The sequence below is a fragment of the Chelonoidis abingdonii genome, chromosome 5 (genome assembly GCF_003597395.2).
Source record: "Chelonoidis abingdonii isolate Lonesome George chromosome 5, CheloAbing_2.0, whole genome shotgun sequence".
Taxonomy (NCBI): domain Eukaryota; kingdom Metazoa; phylum Chordata; order Testudines; family Testudinidae; genus Chelonoidis; species Chelonoidis abingdonii.
In genome coordinates this window covers 142,254,801-142,271,850 of record NC_133773.1, presented here as the reverse complement: position 1 = coordinate 142,271,850, position 17,050 = coordinate 142,254,801, and the positions used below count along the sequence as shown (strand labels likewise).

Sequence of the window (17,050 nt, the reverse complement as noted above, 5' to 3'; positions counted from 1 at the left end):
TTGAACAAGGCACAGAGCTCAGTCAACATGAGCAGCAAAGTGTGCAGCCCTCTGTCCTTAGCTACAAAGGCCTGTACATTTTTCCCTGTGGATTGCGAGAACTAGATTTCTGCTGGAAGAACAGGAGCTACTGGAAGCATATCCATGTATGCCCTTCTGAGAAGGATCTGCCAGCCACTGCTCAGCCTCCTGACCTAGTAACTGTACGCCTGGCCACACCAGATTTTAGCGCTAATGCCAAAATCCTTCCCACCCTGAAAATAAGAGTATGAACTGTCCCCAGCAACCAGGGCATCCTTCCAGCTCTCAGCTATATAGCTGTGAAAGGATCCACTTTAGAACAGCATTTTTAGCTGTGGCCCAAGAGGCTGGTCACAGTCTTTAGAAATCCTCCGGAAAGCAGAATTCCTGCTTGTTTTACTCCTCTGAAATAAAGGAACTTTACACTAGGGGGCGTGTGCGCTCTGCACTGCCTTTAATTGAAAATAAAAATCACCTTTGTTCACTGTCTGAGGTCAAGGAGCGGTCCTGAAAACATCAGTGATCTTTGATGTATTAGGATCAGAGCTACACTCCCACCCTGCCGGCTTTGCAGAGCCTGACACCCAACATTCCCGGTTTCTGATTTCTCTGGCACCACGCCTCTGATGCACAGCATTTCCACTGATTGTCTCCACCGCTTTTACATCTGGAGGAGTTTAACTGACTTGACCTTGCTTTCACTTTTGTCAGTCTCCTCACCTCTCCCACATACATTCCATTTCTCTCCCTCGCTGGCAGCTAGTCCCCTACTTCCCTCTCCTGTCAGAAGAGTAGCCCTGGCTGGGAGTTTGAGTATGGCCCATGCATAACGGAGCGCTGTGCAGGCAGAGGTCTGATCAAAGAGCTGGGAGCCAGGAATGCCCAAGTTCTAACCCAAGCTCTGACACCAGCAACCCCTGGGATCTTGTCAGTGTCACTTAGCCACTCTGTGCCCCATATTTCCCATGTGTAACATTGTGATAATACTTGCCTATCCCACAGGGCTGCTGGGGACTAGTAGATAAATGTTTGTAGAGAGTTCTGAAGTATTGAGTGGGAGTTGAATTTTCTGCTACAGTGCTATCCATAGACACTGCTTGGAGGCGCTTTCATATTAAGTTCTGGATGCTGAAAAGGAGAAGTGACCCCTTCTAGGGCTACACTACTCTACCCCCATCTCCTGTCTTCATTATTCGGAAGGTCTACCACTGTGATCAGTTCCCATGCCTACCTCCACTGCTACACCCAGCTCCACCAGCTGCATGAAACTGACACGATTCTTGAGAGCATGGCTTCTGCCTACCAGCGTAGAATCAAATGAAGTAAAAATCTTAAATGAACTAAATTGTACTATAGAATCTCTATGGATAGTAATTTCATGCTTGAAAAACAAGAATATAGCAGTAGGGCTATATTACAGACCACCTGACCAGGATCGTGTTAGTGACTCTGAAATGCTCAGAGAGATTAGAGAGGCTATTAAAATAAAAAACCTCAATAATAACAACGGGGGATTTCAACTAGAGAAGAGTCAATTCTTGATTTAGTTCTAGGTGGAGCACAGGATCAGGTCCAAGAGATGAATACAGCTGGTCTGCTTGGTAATATGGACGCTCCCCGACTTACGCAAGCGTTCCGTTCTGGAACACCTTGAGTAACTTGAATTTTGCGTAAGTCAGGAACATATCCCCGACCATTACGCAAAAAAAACCCCACAACAACTTTCCAGCTTACGGAACTTTTTCCATAAGTGCAAATTTGTGTTAAGTCAGGTTTGTGTAACTCAGGGAGCGTCTGTACTGACAAATTTAATTATATTATGAACTTCCCTGTGGCACGGAAAACTCCACAGAGGCCCAACACTGTAGCATTTAATTTCAGAAAGGGAACTACACAAAAATGAGGAAGTGCAAAAGAAATTAAAAGGTACAGTGCCAAAAGTAAAATCCCTGCAAGCTGCGTAGAAACTTTTTAACGACACCATAACAGAGGCTCAATTTAAATGTATAGACCTATTAAAAAACATAGTAAGAGAACCAAAAAAGAGCCACTGTGGCTAAACAACAAAGTAAAAGCAGCAATGAGAGGCAAAAAGGCATCCTTTAAAAAGTGGAAGATAAATCCTAATGAGGAAAATACAAAAGAGCATAAACTCTGGCAAATGATGTATAAAAATATAATTAGAAAGACCAAAAAAGAATCTGAAGAAGAACAGCTAGCCAAAGACTCCAAAAGTAATAGCAAATTTTTTTTTAAATACATCAGAAGCAGGAGGCCTGCTAAACAACCAGCGGGCCCGCTGGACGATTGAGATGCCACAGGAGTACTCAAAGATAACACCATTGCGGAAAAACATAATGAATTCTTTGCATCAGTCTTCACTGTTGAGGATGTGAGGGAGATTCCCAAACCTCAGCCATTCTTTTTGGGTGACAGATCTGAGGAATTGTCCCAAATTGAGGTGTCATTAGAGATGGTTTTGGAACAAATTGATAAACTAAACAGTAATAAGTCTCCAGGACCTGATGGTATCACCCAAAAGTTCTGAAGGAACTCAAATGTGAAACTGCAGGACTACTAACTGTCATCTGTAACCTATCATTTAAATCAGATTCTGTACCAAACAACTGGACAATACCTAATGTGATGCCAATTTTTAAAAAGGGCTCCAGAAGTGACCCTGGCAACTACAGGCCAGTAAGCCTCATTTCAGTATCTGGCAAATTTGTTGAAACTGTCGTAAAGAAGAAAATGTGAAAAGGGCAAGAAAAATGATTAGGGGTATAGAACGGCTTCTGTATGAGGAGAGATTAATAAGACTGGGACTTTTCAGCTAGGAAAAGAGGCGACTAAGGGGCGATATGATAGAGGTCTGTAAAATCATGAGTGGTATAGAGAAAGTAAATAAGAAAGTGTTATTTACTCCTTCTCATAATATAGAAACTAGGGGTCACCAAATGAAATTAATAGGTAGTAGTTTAACACAAACACAAGAAAGTATTTTTTCACACAACGCACAGTCAACCTCTGGAACTCCTTGTCAGAGGGTGTTGTGAAGGCCAATACTATAATGGGGTTCATTAGGGAGCTAGGTAGATTCATGGAAGAGAGGTCCATCAGCGGCTATTAGCCAGGATGGGCAGGAATGGTGTCCCCAGCCTCTGGTTGCCAAAGCTGGGATTGAGCGACAGGGGATGGATCACTTGATGATAATCTGTCTGTTCATTCCCTTTGGGGCACCTGCCATTGGCCACTGTCAGAGGACTGGATACTGGGCTTGATGGACCTTTCGTCTGATCCAATATGGCTGTTCTTATGTATGTTCTGTACAGCAGCACTGAAAGTGACCAGAGTGGTGTTAATTTCACTCTGAAGCAGTTGGCAAAGATCTGAGCAGCAGACAGGGCTGCAGGCTCAGGGGACACTGCATCAGTGCACTTTTCCACTCACATTTGGAAAAAAATTCTTCACAACCAAAAGGGTTAAAACTCCTTTAAAAAAGTGCTGCATTACGCAGGTCTCTTCACTTGCCAGAGGAAACTTCTCCCTCCCCTGTGGGAAACAGGTTTTTTGAAGCCCTGACTTCAAGAACATATTAACAACTTGCACCTACAGCACATTGCAACTTGGCAGGATTGGAACACATCGTATTTTTGTCCCCCTTTTACAGGGGACAGACAGAGATTAACTGACCAGTAAAATGCATCGAGTCAGCACTAGAAGCCAGGAGTCCTGACGACTGCCAGCTCCTTTTACAACTGCCACTCTCAGCCAAACCTCTTTAAATACGGGAAGGGAGGCGCTGAACTCCCATTCTAGAAATTCTGCTCAATACCTGTTATTGACAGTGTGAAAAAAAGAACTTGTATGACGACCACTCCTGTGAACATCAGAATGCAAACAGGCATTTCCCGTCCCCAGCAGTGTAAGGTGATGGAAGGCTAGGTATTTGCCAGAGAACCCAAGAACCTGAAACTCCTCCTACAGCCTCTGTGGTGCGGTGGGGATTCAATCAATTATTTTTTACTCTTGTTTGAACTTAAAGAACAAAAACAAACAAACATAAAAACCCAACAATTCTGGCATGTGGAGGGAAAAAAATCTTCCTATTTCCCAGATGTTAAATTTCGGTGCCCGCCCTCCCAGAGAAGTAAATGAAACACCCAGACTAAAAGCCCTTTAAAAGCTTCAGAACTGTACTGAGCTAAAATCCTTTCCCAGTAACTGTGACAGTGCTTGACAGTAAAAGAGAGAGTGCCTCGACAAAGCCATGCTGCACCAGAGCGCTGTTCTCACAAAACTAGGAAGAGCAATAACCAATATAGCACTTTACAGTCCAAGGATCTCAAAGCTATTACCGAAGTTAATGGATCTCGCATCAACCCCCAGATTTACCCCAACTGCAAAATTGGGATAAGAAGGCACAGAGAGCCAAGTGCCTAGTCCTGCAACAAATCTGTGGCAAAGCTGGGAAAAGAATCCAGAAGACTTGGCTCCCAGTCCCCAGATCTAATCCCTGAACAACACGTTCTCATCAGCACATGGGCACCAATTCAGCTGAAGCTTTTTCCTCCATTATCCCCCAAATATTTTTAGCTCTCCAGTTAAGAGTTGCACAGTGAGAACCCAGAAAAAAAATCAGCTGGGTAAGGCTGAGCATCCTTGACTTCAGTGCCCTTTAAAATATTTTATTTGTCTTTCTAACTAGACACTGGCAGCCTAGTCACATCAATTCAAACCAGCTTGGTACTGGAATAGAAGGAGGTTATGCCAGCTTCCTAGACATCCGCTTGTAGGTTGTGTTCTCTTCACTATGCCCCCTGGGAAGTCAAGGTGTTTACCTGAGACAAACCATTCATAGGTGTAGTCAGCTATAAAGTATTGCTCCTGTGGGGCATGGGGGGCAATAAAGGATAAAGAAAATGTTTCCCATCAAATATTTAGTCACAGACATTATGAATTCTTTGCATCGGTCTCTACTGTTGAGGATGTGAGGGAGATTCCCAAACCTCAGCCATTCTTTTTGGGTGATAGATCTGAGGAATTGTCCCAAATTGAGGTGTCATTAGAGGAGGTTTTGGAACAAGTTGATAAACTAAACAGTAATAAGTCTCCAGGACCTGATGGTATTCACCCAAGAGTTCTGAAGGAACTCAAATGTGAAACTGCAGGACTACTAACTGTCATCTGTAACCTATCATTTAAATCAGCTTCTGTACCAAATGACTGGAGGATAACTAATGTGATGCCAATTTTTAAAAAGAGCTCCAGAGGTGACCCTGACAACTACAGGCCAGTAAGCCTCACTTCGGTATCGGGCAAATTGGTTGAAACTATCGTAAAGAAGAAAATCGTCAGACCCATAGATGAACATAATTTGTTGGGAAATAGTCAACATGGTTTTTGTAAAGGGAAATCATGCCTCACCAATCTACTAGAATGCTTTGATGGGGCCAACAATCATGCAGACAAAGGAGAGCCAGTGGATATGGTGTCTTTAGATTTTCAGAAAGCCTTTGACAAGGTCTCTCACCAAAGGCTGTTAAGCAAAATAAGCAGTCATGGGATAAATGGGAAGGTTCTCTCATAGACTGGTAACTGGTTAAAAGATAGGAAACAAAGGGTAGAAAATAAATGGTCAGTTTTCAGAATGGAGAGAGGGAAATAGTGGTGTCCCTCAGGGATCTGTACTGGGACCAGTCCTATTTAATATATTCATAAATGATCTGGAAAAAGGGGTAAACAGTGAGGTAGCAGTGTCAGAGGACAGGACACTGGGCTTGATGGACCTTTGGTCTGACCTAATATGGCCGTTTTTATGTACACCCTTGATACTGGGCTCTTCAGCATGCAAAATCCCTGACCTTGCCACTGGAAATCAACATACCTTGAAAGGGATTGGACCATGGGGATGTACCTGACTGGACATAGTGGAGGCTTTTCCAGATTTCCCCTATGAACCCAAGAGGAAAGAGAGACACATGACAGCACAGCCCCTTTCACCACACTCTTTTCCTAATAGGTTCTGTAAGACCCTAATATTTTGGCGGCTCGTGATTTTAGATCCTGAAGCAAGACAACACTAGAAATTATTTGTGTGTCAAACTGAGATGGAGCCAGCAAGGTCTAGCAACACTAGTTCCTCATCTGGCTTTGTTACAAAACCCTGCAAACCACACACACGGCTCGCTTACCTAACACACCTTCCTGTTGGCATTCACTTGTCCTCGTTTGCCACACACACACACTGCCCCTCTGCCATGTATATTGGCCAAACCGGACAGTCTCTACACAAAAGAATAAACGGACACAAAACTGATATCAGGAAGCATAACACTCAAAAACCAGTAGGAGAACCCTTCAGCCTCTCTGGCCACTCAGTAACAGACCTGAAGGTGGCAATTTTGCAACAGAAAGACTTCAAAAACAGACTCCAATGAGAAACTGCTGAGCTTGAATTGATTTGCAAATTAGATACCGTTAACTCTGCCTTGAACAGAGACTGCGAATGGCTGAGTCATTACACTACTTGCATGTATTTTCTTATAACGATCCTTACACTTCTTGTCAAATGTCTGTAATTGACCATCTTGATTATCACTACAAAAGTTTTTTTCCTGCTGATAACAGGTCATCTTAATTAACTAGCCTCTTACAGCGGGTATGGCATCTTCTCTGTGTGTATGTATATATAGTCTTCTTATATGCTCCATTCTATGCATCCAGTGAAGTGGGCTGTAGCCCACGAAAGCTTATGCTCAAATAAATTTGTTAGTCTCTAAGGTGCCACAAGTACTCCTGTTCTTTTTGCGGATACAGACTAACACGGCTGCTACTCTGAAACAAATCCCTCACTGAATCACTTGCATCCAGATCGCGGACTCTTTGAGGCAAGAGCCTCTCTGACTGAGCTGGGCACTGTACCCACCCACAAAGGGTGCCCAATCTGATTGGGGCCCTTGGGCCCTCCTGCAGGACAGCAGTAAACAGTTCCAGACACCTAACAGGCACTCAGTAACTACTTCCTTTTCCTAGCAGCCAGTCAATCTGCTTCCTTTAGCTTCCCTCCTTAGACTTTAGGAGAAGAGCCAGTGTCCTGGTGTCAGGACTACACTTCGCTCTAGCAGGACAGATATAGTTTGTCAAGCCTAAGTCTCCGTGCTCTCTCTCTCTCTACAGTACTCCAACACCTCAAATTGTCCGACTCAGGAATAATAATAGCACTTAGCAGTTTATATACACCTTCCTTCATCTAAGGTGGAGGCATCATCCTCATTTTAGCAATAAGGAAACTGAGGCACACTGTCATCAAGTGGCTTGACCAAGGTCTTACAGTGAGCCAGTGGCGGAGCAAAGGACAAGGCCTGTCAGTCTACAACATCCACAGTCAGATGAGCTCCCAGCAAGCCTGTTAAAAGCAACCATTTTATCACCACCATGCCGCCTACACTCCTCTAGAGCCTCTATTAAACTGGCCCTTCCATTCTCCCCTTTGTGCCTTCTTCCAAACCACCGCTTCACCTGAAACTCCCCCCTTCTTGTCTATCCACCGACCAAACTACTCCCACCATAAAATACCCCTCAAAGCCCTTTGCTGATACTCAACAGGGCTTCCTTCACAATCTATGGATGTTCTTCTATTACAGGCAAGCTGCCCTTGTCTTTCGATTGTAAGCTCCTTGCAGCAGGGACCAGGAGTTTCTAGGTCTGCAGAGCACTGAGTACACAGTCAGAATTCAAATCGGCAACAAACCTTCTCCCTTGAGTCTCTTGCTTGAGCAATTACCAGGCAAGTTTTTGCATCAGAGTTTAGATTTCCCTTCCCTACCCTCAGCCTCTTCCTCCCCCACTCACATTCTCATGGCATAGCCAGCTGTAGAAAACATTCCAAGAAAAGCATCCCAATTCTTCCTACCATATCAGCTATTTGTCAGACTGTGATCTGAGGGTGTTACGGGTTCCGCAAGGGGCTCGGGGGGGGGGCGGGGGGGAGAAAAGCACACATTTGTAACGGCCTGGACACATAGGTCTGCACTGTTTATTAAGACAGTGGCTCTCAACCTTTCCAGATTCCTGTACCCCTCTCGGGAACTCTCTTGTGTACCCCCAAGTTACACCTCACTTAAACTACTTGCCTACAAAATCAGACACAAAAATACAAGTGTCACAGCCACATCTTTACTGAAAAATTGCTGATTTTCTCATTTTTACTATAATTATAAAATAGATCAATTGGAATATAAACATTGTACCTTACATTTCAGTGTATAGTATATAGAGGAATATAAACAAGTCACTGTCTGTATGCAATTTAAGTTTGTACTGACTTAGCTAGTGCTTTTCCTGTAACCTGTTGTAAAACTAGGCAAATATCTAGATGAGCTGATGTACCCCCGGAAGACCTCTGCATAGCCCCAGGGGCACACATACCCCTGGTTGAGAACCACTGTTTGAAAATATTGACTAACCCAGCTACTCCCATAAAAGGCACATACAGATCAATGAGTCAAAATAAATAAATAAATGAGGGGAGAAAGGAATCCACTGTCTGGCAGTCTTTTGTATATCGTGGCCTATCTCTTGATTAAAAAAAATATGAACAACTCGAGTACCTCATCTTGATCCAACATATAATCAGTCAGATTTCTCCTACAGTTCCCAGTGTGCTCTTCAGAGCAAGTACAACAACACTGCACTATGTTCAACAGGCACTCACAATCCAGAGATGATAATATATGGAGATATACCTATCTCATAGAACCAGAAGGGACCCCGAAAGGTCATCAACTCCAGCCCCCTGCCTTCACTAGCAGGACCAAGTACTGATTTTTGCCCCAGATCCCTAAATGGCCCCCTCAAGGACTGAACTCACAAGCCTGAGTTTAGCAGGCCAATGCTCAAACCACTGAGCTATCCCTCCCTTCCTTAGCAAAAGGAGTGCAAATCTGTATTAGAAGAGAAATAAAACCACATGCATATGGAAAAGCTGAGGCACAGAGGTCAAGGCTCAAATTCCAACCATAACAGAAACAAAGATCAGGCGTTTTTCCCTCAAATAACAATGGAAAAAATCGCTCCCTGTGCTGCTGTGGGCATTAATAGAGCCAGAACTTTGCCAGCTGCACCCAGCAATACCCTAGGAAAACTAGCACTTGAAGGCCTTTGAATCCTCTAGGGAGAGACCAGAGGCAGCAGCTTTATAATTTCCCAGGGCCAAGCCAAGACTTCTGAGGCCACCCGGCCCAGCAGCACCCCAAGGGTGCCAGTACCCTGGACTCTGAGCCATGCTGCAGGGCTGGGGATGAGGGAAAGGGCAGTAACCGGAGTGGGGATAAGTTACAGATAGGTCTCCAGATCACTTTCACTGCAAAGACTTCAGAGCATATGCCACCCATCTGATCAACATGATTTCTGCTCTCCCAACACACACCTGGAGGGATCCTCCCCCCTGCTCCCCTTGGGAGCAGCAGAGTGAGCACCCCAAAGGCCCTGCGTCCGAGGGAGTCTTTAGTGTTTTAAACATAAGGGGTGGGAAGGAAACAGTTTACGCGGAAGGGGTGAAACAAGAGTCAGTCTAAGAGCTGCAACTGCACTGCATACAATCGAAGAGCTCGCAGTCCCTTCTCCGCGGGGAGGCGAGTGTTAAGGGATCGGAGGGAAGGGAGGGGCGCTACGGGCATTTTTAATAAGGGCGTTAAAAACACTGGCGCCATTAGAGCACAGAGCCAATCTGAGCAGCCCAATGCCGAGCCCCCGTTTCTGAACAGGGCCTTGGGAGCAGCAAAGAACCACCCACCGGCCATTCGGCGCTCGGTGTCCCAGGGAAATCCGTCGCCGAGGCAGGGAGGGGAAGGGAACGAGGCCTTTCAGTCACTCTGTGGCAACGCCCCCCCGCGTTGTTCTCATATCGGCGGGCTGGAGCTCTCCTCCTCCTCAGGGCATTGGGGGAGCCCCCCCCACTCGATCGTCTCCCCAGGCCTGGACATCTCCCATCTCCCCCAACCAGCAGGGACTACGCTAGGCCTGGCCTAGGCGAGGGCCCGCACACAGCGTCAGCCAAGCCACTGGGGGCACCCACCTCCAGGGCGGCGGCTACTCCGTGCAGTGGCTGGGGAAAGCTGGAGCCGGCTGGCCTAGTCCATCCGAGCCCTTCCCAGGCCGGCTGGGAAAGGCAGGCCTGGCAGGAAACAGGAAGTCAGCCGTGACGAAGCGGAGTCATCCCTCACCCCTCTGCAGTTTCCTAGGTGGCTCTAACCTCTGCTGCTAACTCCAGCCAGGCCTCTGGGCAAGTCGCTTTGGCCCAAGCAGAAAGGAGGAACCACCGATCTGCGGTACCTGACGTGACACACCTTGGGCCTGAATTTCAGAGGTGCTGAGCGCCCCCAACTCCACCTGAGGCCGACGGGCGCTCCAGGTGATCAGGACTTCTGAAAACCAGGCCCCAGCTGTCTCTAACAGGGCACCCCAAACAGGGGAACCCCCACCAACCAGTGGCCACTCGAAAATCTGGCTGTCTCCCCCACCTGTGAAGTGGGAGGGGCCCCAACTTACTGCACACCTCCCACGGATGTTGTAAGGCTTTATTTCAGGGCTGCTTCTATCATCTGCCCTGGAGACATCTCCAGTGCTGGGGCAGTGACATGTTTCACTGAAGTGGGATTGCACAATGAGACTGGCAGTAACACGGGCCAAACAATGGGGCCCGATTCTCTACTACCCTGCATGGCATGATGTCACTTACCTCTGTGTCATATGGACGCAAGGTGGGTACAAAATGTTACCTGGCAGCACTTCCCTCTCTCGCCAGTGGTAGCATTTTACACCCAATTTGCACAGGTGTAAATTGCTACAGAAGGTGTATGGCAGTGCTGAATCCAACAACTTAACATGTCCAGCTGAGCAGGTTGGCCAAATTAGGTCAGGAGGGTCACAGAGCTGGCAGAAGCTGTGTGCAGCAGCCTTCAAAGTGGACAGAGCTGTCACCAGCTATTAGTCAATAGCTCAGGGTGGTCTCTCTTTAGGCTAATTGAGTTTGTTTGTAGTTAGGGGTTTTTAAAGCCCTTTGAAGATATAAAGTGGTAGGTGTTTTAACCATAACCTTGCTTTATGGTTAATGGGTTGAGTTTCTCTATTTGCAGTTTGCTCCATTAATCCTATTTAATGACATCTTTCACTATTCTGTTGGCCCTTGGCCACTAAAATATACTCATTTGATCGTTCTAACTTGGTAGCTTTCAACCTGTGGTCCGCAGACCCCTGCCGGTCTACAGACTATGTCAAACATTTCCAAAGGAGTCTGCATCTCCATTTGATATTTTTTTAGGGGTCTGCATATGAAAAAAAGGTTGAAAACCATTGTTCTGACCCATGATGATCCAAGAAAAAAGTGGGTGAATAGATCTCAGGCCTGGCAAGGTAAGCTTTCAGGACAACTGGGCAAGGCTGCATTACTTGGAGGGTTTCCCCTATTTTTTGTCATCAACAAAAATGACTAATCAAAAATCCTCCAGCCACTGTGCTTATTCCCCCAATTCCAAACTGCCCTTCCTCCATGTTGTCCCAGCTCCCAACAGTACCCCACTCAGACACTGAAACCGCCAATCTCATCCCTGCCAACGTCTACCTGAGCCAAAAATAAGCTGCACGCTGAAAATGGAGGGACATTGTACACTGTTAATATTTAAACCTGATACAAAAGGACCCAGTATGATTTAATTTTCTTACTGAACTCAATAAAACCTGAAAGTTTAAATTTATCTGCACCTGGCACAGACTCCCATGACTGCTGCAGAAACTAGGTGCTGGTGAGTTCACAGGGTCTGGTGTCCCATTACCAAACCTAGGAGCCACCCACACATTAACTACAAGCCAAGGCCTTCACTTGTGACATTGTCAAGTTGCCTGTAATTAGGTTAGTCCAGGATGGTCTTAGGCTCTTTAAAATACCCATGTTAAGTTCTACTTGTTTACTCAGTTGACTAGCTGGGGTTACTCTGCTTCAAGAAGAGGTGGCAGAAAGGATATCACCATTCTAAGGAAGGCTTGAATGGAGGCTCGCTCTCAGGAAGACACCTGGTGCTGACTTGCTCAGCTGCTTCTGGGTTACTGAATGCAGAAGTGCTGTAGACTACATCAGAAGTGAAGCGGGAAGAGCTTGTCACTGACTTACCACATGGTCCTGGACACTTCACTAAACCTGCCTGCTTCAGTAGCCCCACTTGTAAAATGTGGCTAATACTGCCCTACCCATAGAGCACAAGGGTGCTGGCAAATCAGTCTGCACAGAGATAGGAACCACAGAGTTACAAACTCCAGAGTGACAAACTGACTGGTCAACCACCCACTTCATTTGGAACCAGAAGTATGCAATCAGGCAGTGGCAGAGAAAAAACAACAACCCGCAAATACAGTACAGTGCCGTGTTAAACAAACTACTGCAGAACAAAGGGAAAGTTTAAAAAAAGATTTGACAAGATAAGGAAACAGTTTCTGTGCTTGTTTCATTTAAATTAAGATGGTTAAAAGCAGCATTTTTCTCCTGCACAGTAAAGTTTCAAAGCTGTATTACGTCTCTGTTCAGTTGTAAACTTTTGAAAGAACCACCATAATGTTTTGTTCAGAGTTACAAACATTTCAGAGTTAGGAACCACCTCTATTCCCAAGGTGCTTGTAACTCTGAGGTTCTACTGTATAGTCAGCATAGAATTAGTGATGCAGAAGCAGAAAGTGAAATTAACTAAAGACTAACTAGTTCAGTTTCCCTCTCCAAGATGAAAGAAATATAAGATGTGAACATACTGGGTAAAAATTTCAAAAGTAACCTAGCAGCCCAAGTCCCATTGACATTTAGTAGGAGTTGGGATCTCAGGAAGTCATTTAGTGAGTAAAACTCTCTTAAAAAGTGCCCATCAATTAGCAAGGAGTAAGACTGATTTGTAACATCTGACTTGACTGTCAGAAGTAGCAAGCACTGATCCCTCCCTCTGCCCCAAACTGCCATGGGAGCGACGCTCTGATAATGTAAAGTGGAAGTTTGTGAGGTGAGGAAGGTCTTTGAAAAGTGATTTTATTTTTTCCTTTTATAATTTCCCCCCTTTAATCTAGTTCCATGTATCCATGGCCTTCTGCAACTGTAGCATTTTCCACAGGGGTACAAGGGAAGAGTTATTTTTTCCCCTTTATAATGAGCATGCAAGGTAGCCATACTTCATCATCCTTGTTCAGGCTGCAGGAAGCAAACCCTGTTGTGCTCTGATAACATTGTAAGAAATCCTTTTAGTATTTGAACCAATTGTTTCAGCACCCCAGGCCCTTACCTCAAACAAACCAGGTTTTTTCCTCTTATGCAGCCCTAGACCAGCATTCTCAAAATTCATTTTTTTTAAAACCTGAGTCTCCAAAGAACAAACAAACTTTTCCTCCTGCTTCCACTCCAGGCAATGTTGCAAACCTAAACAAATCCTTAAGAACAGCAGGATCCATGCAGAGCTAAAGGCACAGCAAACCAAATGTACTTCAGAATTTATTTTCCTTGATGGACCAGGGATAAGCGACCAGTTAGAGTTAGAGCAGTCATCCTTTTTATTAAAGTCAGTGAATATTGGGTGGGTGGGTTCGCTCCCTGCAATATCAGCAGGAAGATTGGACTGAAAACAGCAGACAAGAATGAACAGGTGATGGAACTAGGGGTACTGCTGCACCCCCTGGCTATAAGTGGTTTCCATCAGACACGGGGTTTACTGTTTGGTTCAGTGGTTCTCAACACCCTCACAAGAACTCCACCATTAAGAAGAATGAGGAGGATGGGGGTGGGAATTGCATCTCCATGATATAACCAGCATATAAGGGGCACAATGTAATAGTTCCATGTGCCACAGACTCCTGCGCCTGTGTAGAAGATGAAACACCGCGCTATGCTAGAGCAATTAGAGATGCATATGCAGGAGGAAAGAGGGAAACAGCAGAGCTGGGATCTGCCACTTCAAAAGGATTCACTCAAATTACCCAGAGTTACCCACCTATCACCCTCCTGGCCAGCACGGTGCCACCCTGAATCAAAAATCCGGGAGTGCATCCTCCTTTATAAGCAATGCACCTGTCACTAGCTATCTTGATCCCCAAGATCCAAAGTGCGTGCAACAGGAACTACAAAGGAAACGTTAGCTACCTAGGAATAATATTTTAATAGCACTTTCCCACCAAGGATTTCAAATATGCTTTGCAAACATTACTGAGTTAAACCTCCATCCTGGAGAGAATTGTATCATCCCAAAAGGCCCAGAAGGGGAAACTACCTTGCCTGAGCTCACATGGTGGATCTGTGGCAGAAGCAGGAACAGAACCCAGGGCTCCTGACTCCCAGCCCTGTGCTTTAGCCACAAGACCAGCCTTTCCCCTACAGGAGACATCGACAAATATTTAGAGCCCCTTGGAAGTATTTTTTCCCCATCACAGCATAGCTAGAAAATAGGTTTGGAAAGTGCATCTAACTGAGGATCACCATTCCATTTACCCTGTAGAGTAACATTGTAACGGCACAGCTTTTTAGATTGTATCTTGGGGCAGCTTGGTTAAAGATCTACAGCGGCCTCTGAAGTGTGACTGTAGGGAGCAGTTCAGCATAGCCCAGAATCCTGGATTTACTGACCTGGGTTTCTGAGAAGGTTCTTTGGTGTCCTTGGATCCAAACCAGCTGCTGCTCTTACTCTTCTCATCTCCAGCAGCTGTTACTTGTGGAGATACGGTCAGGGATGATCCCAGCTTCTCTCCCAAGCTCTTGTTCCCTGCATCACTTTTGGTGCCCCCGTGGTGGAAGAGGCTGACCTTGGACTTTCTGGTTTCCTCAAGGGGCTTGTCTTTCATCACCTCCATGGAGAAGACCATTGGTGTTGTGATCTGCATGGGTTTGGTCTCTAAGCGGCTGCCTTCTTCCAACTTGGCTCTGCCTAGATGATTGCTGAGGGTTACAGCTTTGGTTGAGACCTTGTTCTCCTCTTGTACTGCTAAGCTGGGAGGAGAGGGAAGGAATCTGGGCTCGTCCTTCTGCTGCCCCTTCTCAAAGCTGCTGGCTCCCCATGGCAGGTCTTCAGAGTCAGGAGGAGGGAAGCCAGCATGGAAACCCTCCTCAGACTTTCTGGCGATATTCTGTAGAGGCAGGGACAGCGGCGAGGAGCTCGGTAGGCCAGACATCGGGCTCTTTGGTGCAGGTTCATCACTGTAAACATGGCTTCCATTGACACAGAGAGAGGATCTGGAGACAAGCTCATTCTTTGGTTTCAGGCTTTGGATTGCTTTCGGCTCCGCTACCACATTAACCTGGGAGATCTCATCACTGAATGCTCTCTTGTGGGTTAATTTTGGCGAAGGCAGATAGTCTTTAACTAAGGGGAAAAAAACAGCACCAAATGAGACCATCTGTCTCGAGCCCAGATATTTCACACAGCAACACTGCCTTCTACCACCTGCCAATGCTGAAGGTATCCGTGAAACTGCTCCAACTCCCACCCTCACAACCCTAGCTGTGACTTCTCCTGATCATATAATGTAATTATAATAAATACTGAGACTAGGGCATGAGCACATTGCTATAGAAGCTACAGTTGTCTCACCAAGAGTAGCAATATGATCTCACTGAAGGATCAAGGGAGGAGGATAAAACCTTCCTTTGAAAGAAATCTCAAAGTTAGTAATAGAGGCAAGAAACTATCTGAAAAAATCTTAGCAGTATGTGGATTTGTGCGGAAGCATGGCTTAAAATTTTACGTGGGAAAGGACTGCTCCTCTAAGATTCACTACAGTGACTTTGCTAACATACTGCTTTGTGAAGAACAGTCAATTTAGTTGAGGACATTAGGGCAGATGGGAAAATGTGACTTAAGTTTTCCCTGCATTCATTCCCATTTCCAGGTCATATAGTGCCTGAAGACACACAACAGCTTTTTGCAATTAGTTGTAGAGTCCAATCTGCAGAATTGCCTGACATTAAATGGTGCACATCAGATTAGACCTTCCCACGCTATGTGGTTTGGTTTTTCCCCGTGGATGCATATACAGTAACTCCTTGCTTAACATTGTAGTTATGTTCCTGAAAAATGCAACTTTAAGCAAAACAATGTTAAGCGAATCCAATTTCCCATAAGAATTAATGAAACTACGGGGCGTTAGGTTCCAGGGGAATTTTTTTCACCAGACAAAAAACTATATATTATATAGATATACACAGTATACATTTTAAACAAAACAATTTAATACTGTTCACAGCTATGATGACTGTGAAGCTTGGTTGAGGTGCTGGAGTCAGAGGGTGGGATATTTCCCAGGGAATGCTTTGCTGCTAAATGATGAACTAGCATTCGGCTGAGCCCTCAAGGGTTAACACATTGTTGTTAATGGTAGCCTCTCATCAAAGCAGCACAAACAGGAGGGAGAGGAGACAGCATGGCAGACAGAGACAGACACACACCTTGTGTGTGGGGAAAAGAGAGAGAGACACACACTGCCCCTTTCAGGTGACATTGTAAACAAGAAGCAGGCAGCATTATCTCCTACAAATGTAAACAAACTTGTTTGTCTGAGCAACTGGCTGAACAAGAAGTAGAACAGAGTGGACTTGCAGGTTCTAAAATTTTACAGTTTTATTTTTGAATGTAGTTTTTTTTGTTCGTAATTCTACATTTGTAAGTTCAACTTTCACGATAAAGAGACTGCACTTCAGTAATGGTATGAGGTTAATTGAAAAATATTATTTCTTTTGGTTTTTTACAGTGCAAATACTTGTAATAAAAAATAAATATAAAGTGAGCACTGTACACTTTGTATTCTATATTGTAATTGAAATCAATATATTTGAAAATGTCAGAAACATCCAAAAATACTTAAATAAATGGTATTCTATTATTGTTTAGCAGCGCTTTTAATTGCAATTAATTTTTTTTTTTTTTGAGCTAGTAAGGGAATTTCTGAACGTACTGTCTCAGGCCAATCAAATCGTTTGTGGACTGATTTAGATTTTCCTCAAACAATAGAAGTT

At 45.0% G+C, this 17,050-nt stretch overlaps 1 protein-coding gene across 3 annotated transcripts in view; it reads right to left on the bottom strand.

The window, feature by feature from the left end:
* RAB11FIP5 (RAB11 family interacting protein 5) overlaps positions 1-17,050 on the bottom strand; it is a 111,385-nt gene that overhangs the window by 24,744 nt on the left and 69,591 nt on the right. For all 3 annotated transcript variants that reach the window (XR_012656009.1, XM_032764851.2, XM_032764849.2), the window contains exon 3: positions 14,669-15,401. Coding sequence is in view for 2 of the 3 variants with exons in the window: in XM_032764851.2 (XP_032620742.1) it covers positions 14,669-15,401 (733 nt within the window). In the remaining variant the exon portion in view is untranslated. The remainder of the gene's footprint in view (positions 1-14,668; positions 15,402-17,050) is intronic.